Source organism: Oryzias latipes, chromosome 11, assembly GCF_002234675.1.
Source record: "Oryzias latipes chromosome 11, ASM223467v1".
NCBI classification, from domain to species: domain Eukaryota; kingdom Metazoa; phylum Chordata; class Actinopteri; order Beloniformes; family Adrianichthyidae; genus Oryzias; species Oryzias latipes.
The window spans coordinates 3,490,673-3,504,405 of NC_019869.2; the positions used below are offsets into that span (position 1 = coordinate 3,490,673).

Genomic DNA, 13,733 nt, shown 5'->3' on the forward strand with positions numbered 1-13,733 from the left:
TAGTGCAAAATTAAAAATCCACCAATTTCATTCAAGAGAATTTATTGGTCAATTATCACAGTTTACTTATGTTCTTCTGGAGACATTTGGGGGTGGGGTGGGCATGGCGGTGTCAAATATCTTCATCCGAGGAACTACTGTCTAAGTTTTCCTCATCTGTGGAAGAGTCATCTAAACACAATGCTTGCAATCCCAAAACATTCTGGTATATTTTGCGTGCAGCATCCTGTCGAGCACGGAGTTCTGTCGACCTTCTTTTCAGCAAACACAGTAGCCCCTCTCGTCCTTGCTCTGTCAAGGCGTCAGTGTTGCCTGACGATGACAAAAAGACAAATTAAAATCAAGTGTCTTTCCATATTTTCATTTATAAAAGAATGTTTTACCAACTTTGCTCAGTGATCCCTTCAGAAATCTGAGAAGAAAGCTCTTCAAGCATCCCAACCGCATTCCTTAGGTACTCCCAGTGCTGCTTAACTTCCCGAACCACAATGACCTTCTCTTCTTTCAACCTGGTCAGCAGCATTACCTTGTCAAAAAGCTGCTTTTTCTTAACCATGTCACCATGACCTAAAATTCAGCACAGTTTCAGTCATTTCAAATCCCCATTAAAATTCATCTAAAGTTAGGTATTAAAGTTTTTTGTTGAATAAAAAAACAAAACAAAAAAAAACGTACATTCCCAAGGCCAGAAATAGTTCTCATGAGCCAAAAGCACATCAGAAGAAGGTAATTTCTCTGTTTCAGACAAATCAGTGTTTCGTTTTGTGATGGCATCGTCTAAGGCTCTCTTTTCTGTAGCAATCTTCTTTCGTAATAGATGACGCCGTTTGTTGCCATCTAGAGGGAAAAAAAAAGTTCATGCATACCCAGCTTTATCTTACAAGAGTATTTCAGACATTTTCAATAACTTTTTATTTTTTTCCCCTCACCAGCCTTGCGATACAATTCATATTTCCTCTGTTTGATGCTCAGATACAGTCCTTCAATGGTTTTTTCAAGGTCATTATGACCAGTTGAATCTTGTGGGGAGAAAAGTAGAAGTAATTAAAATTATTTTAAGAACACAAGGTGCTTTGACAGTTTGACTTGGGCCAAAATTCTATAAAAAGGCATTCATTTGGAGGTTTACTAATATAAATGTCATTGGAATTAAAAAAAAAAAGAACAATTTTTGTGTGTCTGTCTGTCTATAATTTTTTCCCCCCAATAAGCTTCACAGTACCTGCAGCCCAATTTTTTACATCAGACACCCATTGCTGGACAGTGTCTTCTTGTATCGACAGCTCTTTAGTTAGTTGATCAAGATCTGCCAATGCTTCAGAAATCCTTTGTGCGGTCTGTCAAAAATATTGCAACATTGTTGAACAGTGTTTGAATGAAAGAAGTCTAAGAGTCATGGAAAATGGATGTCTAGTTTTTACCTTGATGTATCTTTTTGCTAGAATCTGGTCAAGCTTTTCCACCTTCCGCTTGTTCCATCCAATAGCCTGTATCGTAAGGATATCTGTGCGTACTTCAAGCACAACATATATTAGCCCAGCATAACAAAAAACAATACATTTTTATAATATACTTACCAGCTTTGGACATGTATTTAGAACATATGGCTGCCCGAGACAGGAAGCTGTTCACTTGCTCAACCTCCTCCCCCATTGTTATTCCTGCTCCCTCTTGGTTTCGACCTCCCCACTGCAACTGCAACAAATGTGATTTGTTTCCGTTAGCATTGAGTTTAATATCTGGAGTGATAGTGCAAAAGAGGTTGGCAATCATTACCTCACACATCCAGGAATGTGCTTTAGCATGCATGATTGAGAGGAAAGGATGCATTGTCAACAACCCCTGTAGTTCAGGACAGTGGCGCACAACCTTCTGCAGATATGGCCAATATTTGCACACCACATCGGAGCAGAAAAACCCTACATTCTGAGCAGCAAGTTCTTTTTGGAGAAAGAGAGGATATGCAAAAATTTCTCCACGGAACATATTGAGTCCTTTCAACAAGACCCCATGACGGCACACAGCAACCTCAACACCTTCCTCATCCACTTTGCTGGCAGATTTGTGAGAGGACTCTCGTGCTGCTAACCACTCGCCTCCTCCACATCTTCCCTTTCCAGGATTCTATTACAGATGACCAAAAGATATACAAATTTGATTGTTGTATATTAAGATGCATGGAATATTTTGAGAAACTTAATACACTTTTAAAAAAGTCGACCTTACATGTCGTGTTGCACCATGGATATAGTCCACAAAAGAGGCCACCTCTGTATCTTTCGCCAAAAAAACACCGTCAAAAAATCCATCAGGTCTAATGGAAAAAAAAAAAAAACATGTTAAAATTACATCCATAGAAAATTCAACATAACATTGAAAATGTTTACCCCATACCCTGGTTGGCTTCTGAAGCGGTAAAGTTTGCGGTTCCCATCCACTGCAACAGCCAACATGGAGGGGGTGCATGCTGGGCACTTAAAGTGATGCACCAGTGACAGCCTCTCAACTTCAAATTTGGCATAGGACCACTCCAGAAAAGATTTCTGCATGGTGTCGCCACATATTTTTCCACTCTGGTTCAAAACAAAACGAAAAGAAAACAAAAAAAAGACAAAAGTTAAAGATACAACAGTCAATGTAAAACACAGTTGTTGCCTCAATTATGTAACTTACTCGACCAAAGACTTTAGTGCGCTGTTCAAGCATTCCGACAAAAGCATGCCTTGACATTCCTGGTGCAGTAATTTTAAGATCTTCATATGATGTGAACAAATCCACTGTATATAAAGTCTCAAAATGTACTGTGGCTGGCCAATATCCACTTTCAACCAAATCACCAATGCCAACATCCCAGGTTTTTCCACAGGAACAGGTAACATTTGGCAGGGATAGGTTGTATCGTCCTTTAAAAGAAATAAATCACATTTTATTACAGTATAACTTTGAAAGACTATTATTTTGAAAAAAAGAAGAAAGGAACATTACCATTCATTCCAATCAGAATCACTTGTTTTCCTGCAGAAACTTCTGTTTGACCAGTAGAGCAGTCACAGCAGGGAAGGACGACAGGCAAAAGGCATGCTTGTAAAAGTAAACAATTCATATTAGTTAAAACATAAAATATTATCTGCAAATGTGTTTTATTTCTCAAAGGAAAAAATAATGCATCTTTTTTTTTTTTTTTTTTAAAAGATTTTTAAACAAGCATTGAGGGTGGTTTTGATTTATTTAACAAATTTAAAAGGCCCATGTGATTTTAATGAGAAAAAGTACCTCTTTCGTGGAAAGTAAGTTTTCCTCCCTCTTCCTTGATGAAAGTGGTTGGTGGGAGTGGCCTATAAAATCCCTCCACCGTCGCTGATCGGTTGTGAAGTACTCTGTTGTCATGTACAGCCAAATCACATGACGCACAATAAAGTGGTCTTGGCAAACAGTCGTGACACACTATTACTGCAACCTGAGAGCGACAGTGATGGCATTGTCCCCCTTTTGGCTTCCCAGATTGCAACATCTGATCGACCATAAAAGGTCTCAACACTGTCCACTTTTCCAAGGACGAAGCTTTCCTAGCCGTCCAGTGTGATGGAGTTGGGTCTTCAGCGGGGCCCAGAAGGTCTTGAACCTCTTTGATGAGGGACCCTATTGAGGAAAAAGAAGAAACAGGGGGGGTGTTACAGTATGTAAAAGTAGATTCTGAAAATGTGTTCCACGTGATTAAGAACTCCAAAAGGCTATGAATACGTGACAATGTTTTCATCTTCAGAGCACAATGGATTTATAAATGGCAGTCGCAAAATGGTTGTATCAATTAGACTTTCTTCGCCTTTAAAAAAAAAAGTAGTGAGCATGGTGCCCGAATTTTAGCATCCAACCACTAGATATTCCTGCATTATATAGTTTTTTAGCAGTTATGGATTGAGGGGAATTCATGCAGCAACTGTTTAGACAGAAAAAAATTGAGGTAAACTATGTAGATCAACTACATTTTAATATACTTTAAATTGTTCTCAGAAAAAAAAAGTTCTGAGGACAACTGTATCAATAACTTACCTATATCGTGAGAAGGTTCTGTCACACTCTGCTGTCCACTAGTAGATGGCATGCACAATTGGTCTACAGTTGGACTTTGAGCCATTGTTGGAGTTCCTGAAATAAATAAGAGCACGAGTAAAGAGAATTATCTGCCAGACATACAGGCCTTTCACTGTTCTGGTTGCTTAGCATCCTAGAGCTGAAACAAATGCTTATTTTTGGATAGTGCACTATGGAGAAAGTTATAGCAGTTTTTCAATTCTAGCCACATTACTCAAAATCCAGAACTTCCTAATTGAGACAAGTTTAATAACATATTAAAGGTAATTATTGTGGTCCTTGGAATGGTGTACGCATAGATAGCCTTGATAATACCCTGCTAACATCTTGGCCTGTTAGGCATCATATAGACTAAAACAATCTATATGTGTTTTATAATACAGAAAACGCCCATGATAAAAAAATAAATAAAAAGACACTGAAATGAACTTGCCTTTCACTAAATTCCAGTAATCCCTCGCCAAATTCCAGTTCACCCTTTACAAAGACAGTGGAAAGTAGGTTTTCCATATTTGTATTGTACGACTAAAAAGGATTTAGAACTAGTGGGGTCTTGTTATTAGAGTGGGAGTAAATGGAGGCGTTTCACACAGCCTTATCCCCTTCTATCATGATTGGCTATTGATGATGATGACGATGACGATGATGATGATGTCCCCCCACCCCGTCACTGGCCTTGTGGGCAGCGGGAGCGCCAGGGGGGTTGGGCCACTTAGTCTAGTTCTCTGAATGGTAGCCCAAATTGTTTCACCATTTTCACCCTAAAGTGCTATAAGCTAACCACTTTTTCCAAATCTAAATTCCAAAAGCCAGTGCCCTTTAACTCCCCTAGGAAGTCTGCCAAAACGAGTGTGCGTCCATGCTCACCACATTGGCATGTTTAGACCACAATGCATTGCGTTTGAATGAGTTTTTTTTATTTAATGTAAATATAATTTTTCAAAAAGGATGGTGTCCGAGTACTTTTTAAAAATCGAGGTATCAATAGCCCCCCCCCCCCCCCCCATTCTATTCTGGTTCTGCCAAAATTACAAAAACAAATCTAGACTTGTACCGCGAAAGCCACGTGTGTGCCTGATGCCAAACCTTGTGTGGCCATCTTGTCAGCAGCTTCCTACTTCCCTTGATTCCATCCCCTTTCCTTTGTTGTTTTAAAAGTGCAACAAGCAATGTGACCAGGTTTACTCACTTTTGGATGAAACAGGTTTCCGCCGCTCTCCTGTTCTACGACGTTTAGGCAAAGGATTTCCATACTCGTCCTCCTCGTGCCTAACAAAGGTCGCTGGGCCTGTTCCCGACGGTTGTACAGCTGCAGGCTGTTTACGCTACAAAATAAAGTTATAAAGACATACACGATGTCACTGGTTATATAAATAAACGTTTTTTTTTTTCATTTTTACAAAATTCAATGAAATCGAACCCACCTTGAATTCTTCTATAAGCGCGTCTGCGAGAAATAAAGCGTCATCGACTTTGTCCCCTACCGGCTCCATCGCGATCCACAAAGCATGTAAAACTCCAGGGGGTTTAAATAGGTAGTGGGTGTCACCATTTAGTTGCCCAACCCGTGGACTGACGAAACAAGCCTGCTTTGTGTAAATATTTTTTGTTTAAATTACTCAAAAGACATGTGGCTACACTAAAGTTTAATTTCTTTTTCCTAGAGATGGATCTGTAAATATGACAAAGAAAAAATCGTATGAAGAAAAAAAATGTAGCTAGGACGCCGGTGTAAAGGACACCGGTTTTGACTGGTCTTGGTATTTTCTATAAAAACATTTAGTAGAACTCATTACTATAAAACTAATAAATTTAGTGTCCATTTCTCGCAGTAAAAGCAATTAAAACGAATCAAAAGTCAGTAAATTGTCTCAAACGTTAACCTCAATTGTCTTTTTCAATAAAAAAAGAAAACCGTGGCTTCCTTCCGGTTCGCCGGTAGCGTCCGTAGCTACCACCATAGCAACATAAAAATGTTCCGTTGATACTATTTTGTTGAGTGATATAAAACAAAGTGTTTATAAAGCCAATAATAATAAATTCACATCAAAAACCCAGGCGATGTCCGCTATATTTTGGGTCCTGGCTCCTGCTAGGAAACCTGTCAGTCACGTGACCCACAGAAATGAACGAGAAAAGAATGCGCAAGTGTTGTAAAACAGTGGTCCCCAACCGCGGACCGGTAAAACGCAAGACACGTTTACCGCAGACCGGTGGGGGTGGGGGGCACGTTTACCGTGGACCGGGGGGGGTATTTTCTCTTAAGTAATAATAATAATGAACGTAAATCTACTGTGTAATCATGTGCAACTTTATCCGGTCACTTTTCAAAATAAAATAAATTTCAAAATAAAAATAAAACAATAAAATGGAAATTATTTTTTCTTTCTGTGCGTCCCGGTGCAAAAATTTTCCGCGGATCGCCTGGTGCCAAGTGTCCCGCGGCCCGGTGCCAAGTGTCCCGCGGATGGATCGGTACCGGTGCCAAGTGTCCCGCGGCCCGGTGCCTAGTGTCCCGTGGCCCAGTGCCAAGTGTTCCGCGGATGGATCGATACCGGTGTCCCGCGGCCCGGTGCCAAGTGTCCCGCGGATGGATCGGTACCGGTGCCAAGTGTCCCGCGGCCCGGTGCCTAGTGTCCCGTGGCCCGGTGCCAAGTGTTCCGCGGATGGATCGATACCGGTGTCCCGCGGCCCGGTGCCAAGTGTGCCGCGGATGGATCGGTACCGGTGCCTAGTGTCCCGCGGCCCGGTGCCAAGTGTGCCGCGGATGGATCGGTACCGGTGCCTAGTGTCCCGCGGCCCGGTGCCAAGTGTCCCGCGGATGGATCGGTACCGGTGCCTAGTGTCCCGCGGCCCGGTGCCAAGTGTGCCGCGGATGGATCGGTACCGATGCCTAGTGTCCCGCGGCCCGGTGCCAAGTGTCCCGCGGATGGATCGGTACCGGTGCCTAGTGTCCCGCGGCCCGGTGCCAAGTGTCCCACGGATGGATCGGTACCGGTGCCAAGTGTCCCGTGGCCCGGTGCCAAGTGTCCCGCGGATGGATCGGTACCGGTGCCAAGTGTCCCGCGGCCCGGTGCCAAGTGTCCCGCGGATGGATCGGTACCGGTGCCAAGTGTGCCGCGGATGGATCGGTACCGGTGCCTAGTGTCCCACGGCCCGGTGCCAAGTGTCCCGCCGATGGATCGGTGCCTAGTGTCCCGCGGTACCGGTGCCAAGTGTCCCGCCGCTCAGTGCCAAGTGTGCCGCGGATGGATCGGTACCGATGCCTAGTGTCCCGCGGCCCGGTGCCAAGTGTCCCGCGGATGGATCGGAACCGGTGCCAAGTGTCCCGCGGATGGATCGGTACCGGTGCCAAGTGTCCCGAGGCCCGGTGGCTTGGGTCCACTGTTGTAAAATAAAGACGTTTCGCCCTGTGGACTAACGTAGGTGTAAACGTTTGTTTTTCACAATTTAGAGCCCCTAAAAAAACGTTTTCACAGAGCGAAAAAAGATAACTAAAAACTGCATTTTTATAAAAGCCTTCTGAAAGTAAATGGTATATTTCTCACTAGAAATGTTGTCAGAATAAAGATTAGTCCTTAAAAAATCCTGTTTTGTGGGATTTTCTACCGAAAAATGAACGAGCATCCGCCATGTTTTTTTTCACGGCAGGCAAAACCTCAGAAGTCACGTGATCCTGAGAAGGCTAATAGAAAATGAATAGGAAAATGAAACGTAAGTGTCTCACAAGTTACGGGCCGTTTTTGTGAACCTGTCACGTATTTCCATGTGGACAAATGTAGCTACTACACATTTTAGGATGAGACTGGGTTGTCATAGCAGACTGTTTATCTCATAATTTCACAGTAATTCTTTCTCAAACTTATTTATTTATTCTTTTCATGAAGCATCATTGGCCAACTAATACTCTGTTTTCATCCTGTATTGGTAGAAACAGTTGTCATTTTTATTGCATTTCTGAATATATGAAATCATTCGAAAATAGAATATTATGTTGTTAACTTTCAAGATCTCACTGTAAAAAAAGTTTTGCTGATTCTCTGAGTCATTAACATTAACATACTCTTAACACTTAACATATCTCATACATCAAATTGACACAGAAACATCATCTCTGTTCCTCACAAATGAACATAACAGGAGGGTTAACAATGTATTTATTTCAATTTATTTCTAATATAAGTCGCTGCGGGGTATAAGTCTCACCCCTTGCCAAACTATGAAAAAAAGGGCGACTTACAGTCCGGAAAATACGGTAAGTGTACAAACTGCTTTTAAATACTTTTGTAAAAAAAGGAGCCGATAAAAGAGATCGGTTCTTGAAAGGTTATTCATCACACTGGTTTGTACTGAAGTTACTCTCCAGAGACAGAGGTGAACATCACTAGGAACAGCAGTCATCCTCTCCATTCACTTTTCTTCCAGCAGAGATGTTATGTACTGAACGCTTTGGTGCTGTGACAGAATCCCCCTGGTGGTAAAAAAAAAAAGAAGAAAAAAGCCAACCTGCAGGTCATTGGTATTGATCAAAAACACTGGCATGGCAGGATTCATTTTAGGAGGTGGTGGTTTTAGATTTATACACTTTAAAAAAGCCTAAGGTTAAACAGAAGTGCATCTATTGTAATTGATGGCACAATGGAAGATTGATATTTTAGAACTCCAATGGCAAGGCGAAAAAGTCTTGTTTTTCCATTGTGGAGAAGACTGATCCCATTTTTCTGTTTTTATCTGCTCTGCATGTTTTGCATCTATAGACATTTTCTCATATGTTCAATGCACAGAACAAGAGTCAGCAGTGAGGTGGCATTGAAAATATCATGGCAGGCTTTAGTTTACACTGCTCACTAGTAATGGTTGGTTTGGCTACTTTTTATTGAAGATTGAAGCTGGGATGAAATCTGACATAGGTATGATCACAAATTGGGTTTTGTGTTGTTTGTTTATTTTAGTTTTTCTAAGAGTAACTTTTCTGAGTGTAAATCGTTTCAAGAAACATTAAATTAGATCTTTTTCATTTCTTATGTTAAATATTAAAAAAAATAGTTTGTGCTCAAAGCATTGACTGTAATTGACTGTATTGACTTGCCTTCCAAACAGGAAGTACCTGCTGCCTCCACAAACCCAAAATCACACAGACATCTATAGAGAAATAAACAGCTATTACCCAATTGCTTCTGTTTGTTTGAAGAACCATTCTTGATCTACTACCTGTTTTGTAATATGTTCTTTGTAATCCAATTTTTTTAAAATAATTTTTTCATCAGATCAAGTTATTCAATTTATAAACTAGCCAATCGGATGCCTTGTTAAAAACATTTGAAACGGTTGATTGACAGATTCACCGGAGCACATTTTCAAGGCGTAGGGGTGTGGCCTTCCAAAGAGACCGACTCGGACCAATCACCGCTAACTGAGGTTGTCTGCCTCCAAAGTGGCATTGTCTTTATCCCGAGAAAATACGACTGAATTGATTGAATTTTGTTGGAGCCGAAAGTAAAGGGTTTTCAATGGGTGAAATCACACTTACACTGTCCAGTTCTCTTATACAGTCAGTGGCTCAAACCTCTTTTTTTTTGGTTCAGTAACTTGATCCATGGTCTCTATCATGACCCTGTTGGCTCTCTACACTTTCATTTCCTCCTTTAACGATACAAATGTATTTTAAATGTTGGAGAATAATGTATGGAGTAATATATTGGAAATTTAAATTACAGTATTCCTAATTGTTTTGATTGTATGTTTTTCATTGTTTTATGCTTTTTATGTCAAGGTTTAATATTGTACACTGTCTCTATTTTATTAAAAAAAAGTATGATTTTGCTGAATTGAAAATAATTTATTGATGTTTTCAACAAAGTAAATAAAAAATGACTTTATATATTACGTATGTATGTTTGCATCAATTACATATGATCAACAATGTACTTGGTTTTCCCACACGTCCTCTGCAGTGAGGTCACCATGATACAACATTTGATGTTCCTGATCATCTTGAAATGAGTTCAGAAACTAATTTCAATGCTGTTCCCTTCAGCCGCCATTTTGGATGACCAGTCTGATTGTGGTCGTGGTGAACGTCTGGCGCTGGCTCTGGCGAGGGAGAACATCAACAACAACATTGAGGGCGCCTCCCAAGCGAGGGTGGAAGTGGATGTTTACGAACTCCAGAAGGATTCCCAGTACGAGACCACCGACACCAGTAAGCCTCAACCTTTGCTTTATGTGCTGATAAACTTTCCTTCAGGCGGAATCGGCTCAACATCCTGACATTTACGGCAAAAGCTAATTTCCTTCAGCGCTCTGTGTGCACGATGTGCACACGAATGAGGAAACAGGTCAAATTGATGAGGCATGGCACTTTATTCAACCAGTGCAGCAGGTGCAAATATTGCTTCAATGCTCAGTAAATATGTAAATTTCTGGCCCATTTACACAGCAGGAAGTGAAGCAACCCTTCAGATAAACGACCCGAGGGAGTAAAATGTTCTGAAAAGGAATCAGCAAACCTATAATCTGCACCAAACCTCCTCACTGCCACTTAGAAGGGCTTTTCTGAGAGGAGTTTCGAATTAGAGGAAGACATTTCAGTACTCAGTATTTACAAGTTGTCGTTTGCCAAGCAAAAGTGAGCTGTAAATGAAGAAAAAGCGGAATTTATTTCTAATATATTGCATAAAGAAAAGCAAAGGAAAGAAATGTTACTTCAACTGTTGAAGAAAATATCAGGATGCATCTAGAAATAAAAAATACTACCGGTAGTAATAATAATAATAATAATAATAATAAAAATAATAATAATAGTTGGGTACTAAGTTCAAAACAAAACACCAGGGACACTTTTATGTGGTAAAAAATATACAAATGTAAAAAAGTTACTGTATTTATACATTAAATGTTGAGTTTATTCTTTTTTCAATGAAATGGAAACAAAACGTTTAGTATTCAAGCATAAACTGCAATGAAATTTAAGTATCAAACAATAAAAATGAATTGACTCCTTTGGAGAAACGGCAAAAATTTCTGAAATGGCAGTTTTTTTCACAGTATTTTTCTTAAATACGATTAAAAAAATGACTATTGTATAAGCAATTATGTTTTTCTGTGATTTAATTAAAAATAATATTGAATGTAAGGCTTTCTATGATATTACCAAACATAACAGAAATCTGATTAACAGTGGAAGGGCACCAAATCTGGGAGCTGATTCCAACAGTTTCATAGGGACACTTGATTAACGGCAGCAATATGTTCATGTTTGGATCTTTTTAGGGCTCAATCAACAGCTCTCTGGCGACGTGGCGTCCGTGGAACAGACTGTAGGACAGATGGATCATGGCAGTGTCTCACTGCTTCCACAGTGTTGAGTGTCACAGTGACCTCGCCGCGTTCTGCTTGAGCAGCTGCAGCTGATGTTTATTGATTATGAGCTGCCAGAGACATAAGAGGAGACATCCAAAAGGACAAGCATTTATAGGTTCTCAAAGAGCGCACAAATTGTACAAAAAACAATGTTTAATATAAATAGTTCAATAAATGACCTGAAAACGTCCTTTATACCCCAAAGTAGAAAAAAAGGGATTTCACTGTAAGGAACCATGCAATTACAATTGCTTTGCTGTAAACATCTATGAGCCTCTCTCTAAAGGAAGCAAAGTTTTGAGCATTCTTGTGTTTGTTCAAAAATATATTATTATTCCACTTGGGCACAATTCTGACCCCGTAAATAAGCAATGTTAACCCCAACAAAGCAGTTTTCTTTTTTAGCTGTTCTTTAGTGAAGTCCAAACCTCTGGATACGAGAAGAGAAAAAAAGCCCTGACTGGATTTAAGAAGGCAGAACAAACTGTTGAAATGAAAGGGCATCTCCAGTGTGTCTCATAAACAAGACATAGGGTGTGCTCTGGTTTTTGGGTGGGTGTCGGGGCCGAGGATTTTTATGCCAGTCATTATGGCGCAGAATTAGATTCACTGTGTGCCGGATCTGGCCCCTGGGGTCCCGCATGTCCCTGGAGAGGGATAAAGCGTGGCTGGAAGGGCTTGCAGAAAGGTCACAATTCTTGTTATTCTTCAGCACACAGATTTCCCTGAAACAGTTCAAGCCTTTTAATAGTTATTATTTTTATTTTTTTTCAAAATACTGAGTGATGCTTGTTAAACTTTATTAAGCCAGATTTTGTGCATGACTTTAAAATAACAAGATGTTTGTATACTGTTGTGTTTTTTGCTTACCTAAGCTGAGTATTTTGGATTATGAAAGGCCACTTTAGCATTTTAGACTGAAAAAGGTGAAATTCTGACAGTAAATGTGTTTTGAAAACTGAAAAAGTTTTGGTACACAAAACAATATCCAAAGTAAATAATCAATAAAGGCTAAATTTGAGGAGAACAACAACCAACCACAGCTTTAAGCCTTAAAGACCCACTTTGATGAAAACATGTGTTTTTAACATGTTTTAGAGGCATTTTCCTGATAGTGGAGAAAATTAAGCTCAAAGTTGCATTTTTGAGCATCTCTTTATTCAAATAATTGTGAATCAGGAGCAGACAAAAAAATGCAGTTCGCAATAGATCGTAGAAAATACGCTAGCTGGGCCACCAGCTCCCTGCTATGATCCAATTCTGATGCATCCACATGCAAGCAAATAGATCCATGTACGTCTTTGTTTTCCTTGTCTGAGCTGGAATCTGGGTTAAAACTTGACGGCTGGATAGCTCTGATAGTTTTTGCCATTTTGTTGCATGTCAGGTTCAGGGGGGAGGGGCTGTAAGCTAGCGGGAGAGCATTTAAACAGAGAACTCTTGAAAAAGGGAAAGGGAAGAGGAAAGCGGGCGGCACAATTGGTGAATTTCTAAAACTATATCTTAACAAACGACACAGGTCTTTTGATTTTTTTGTTAAAAACGGCATAAATATATATAAAAAGTAAAACAATGGGAACGCTTCGAAAATAGCTCAAGAGATGACCAAAGTACTGCCCAAGTTATGCAGCAAAAAATAAATAAAAATAAAAAAGGTTTTGTACTTATTAGAGTTCCTCCTATACAGTGCCTTTTTTTTTAAGTTTCTGCTTCTCAATGCAGTTAGAAACATCAATAAAGATCTATACATTTGGTTATAATGGGATTTTTTAAGAGCTGGTAGGATCTGACAGTGAGCTGAACTTAAAAAACTGCCAAAACACATCTATGTCCACACTGATAAGAAGCACAGCCATGATTATTACCCACTAAACTAAAAAAAAAAAAACAGTTTTCCTGAACATTCTTAGTTTAAACTTTCTATATTGTCCTATAATAAAAAGAGTTGGTTCTGATCGGGGACAGAACAGTGTTTAAGGTTTTGGAATGTTCTTCAGCCTCAGTGTTTGAAACACCTTCACTGTTTTAACTTGAACTAACTCTGGTTTCCCTCCATCTCCTTCCACAGTGTGCCAGATCTTGCCAAAGGGAGTGGTGTCTGTGATCGGCCCGGCCTCCAGCCCCGCCTCTGGCTCCACCATCAGTCACATCTGTGGGGAGAAAGAGGTCGGTGACATCTCAACCGCAGATAGGACCAGTTCAGTGTTTCTGCGCTGTCCTGTCAATCAGCAGACTCCGTTTGATCTAATCATTCCGTTCCATTCCGTCTACAACTTTCT

The 13,733-nt window shown here is 40.3% G+C and overlaps 2 protein-coding genes across 4 annotated transcripts in view; one reads left to right on the forward strand and one right to left on the reverse strand.

Annotated features, from left to right (window-relative positions):
- LOC101155942 (glutamate receptor ionotropic, kainate 5) overlaps nt 1-13,733 on the forward strand; it is a 250,105-nt gene that overhangs the window by 156,985 nt on the left and 79,387 nt on the right. For both annotated transcript variants that reach the window (XM_023960344.1, XM_023960345.1), the window contains exons 4-5: nt 10,130-10,294; nt 13,523-13,620. In XM_023960344.1, coding sequence (XP_023816112.1) covers nt 10,130-10,294; nt 13,523-13,620 — 263 coding nt within the window. The remainder of the gene's footprint in view (nt 1-10,129; nt 10,295-13,522; nt 13,621-13,733) is intronic.
- On the reverse strand, nt 26-5,998 carry LOC111948256. 2 transcript variants are annotated; one of them, XM_023960346.1, is made up of 16 exons: nt 5,517-5,998; nt 5,282-5,417; nt 4,051-4,146; nt 3,274-3,639; nt 2,986-3,081; nt 2,674-2,903; nt 2,395-2,573; nt 2,227-2,314; nt 1,777-2,124; nt 1,578-1,695; nt 1,422-1,513; nt 1,223-1,337; nt 930-1,019; nt 676-837; nt 388-567; nt 26-312 (listed from the first exon to the last, which is right to left on the reverse strand). In XM_023960346.1, the coding sequence occupies exons 1-16, from the start codon at nt 5,583-5,585 to the stop codon at nt 113-115; spliced, it is 2,565 nt and encodes an 854-aa protein (XP_023816114.1). In that variant the 5' UTR covers nt 5,586-5,998; the 3' UTR covers nt 26-112. The 2 variants fall into 2 exon arrangements, with proteins under 2 accessions (XP_023816114.1, XP_023816115.1); XM_023960347.1 differs by lacking the exons at nt 5,282-5,417; nt 5,517-5,998 and adding an exon at nt 4,526-4,735.

Coding starts and splice junctions, on each gene's coding strand:
- LOC111948256 (XM_023960346.1), bottom strand. CDS start 5,585: ATGGAGCCGGTAGGGGACAAAGTCGATGACGCTTTATTTCTCGCAGAC. Junction 3,640..4,050: donor AGAACCTTCTCACGATATAG/GTAAGTTATTGA, acceptor TTTCCTCAATAG/GGTCCCTCATCAAAGAGGTT. Junction 2,125..2,226: donor TCCATGGTGCAACACGACAT/GTAAGGTCGACT, acceptor CATCTGTAATAG/AATCCTGGAAAGGGAAGATG.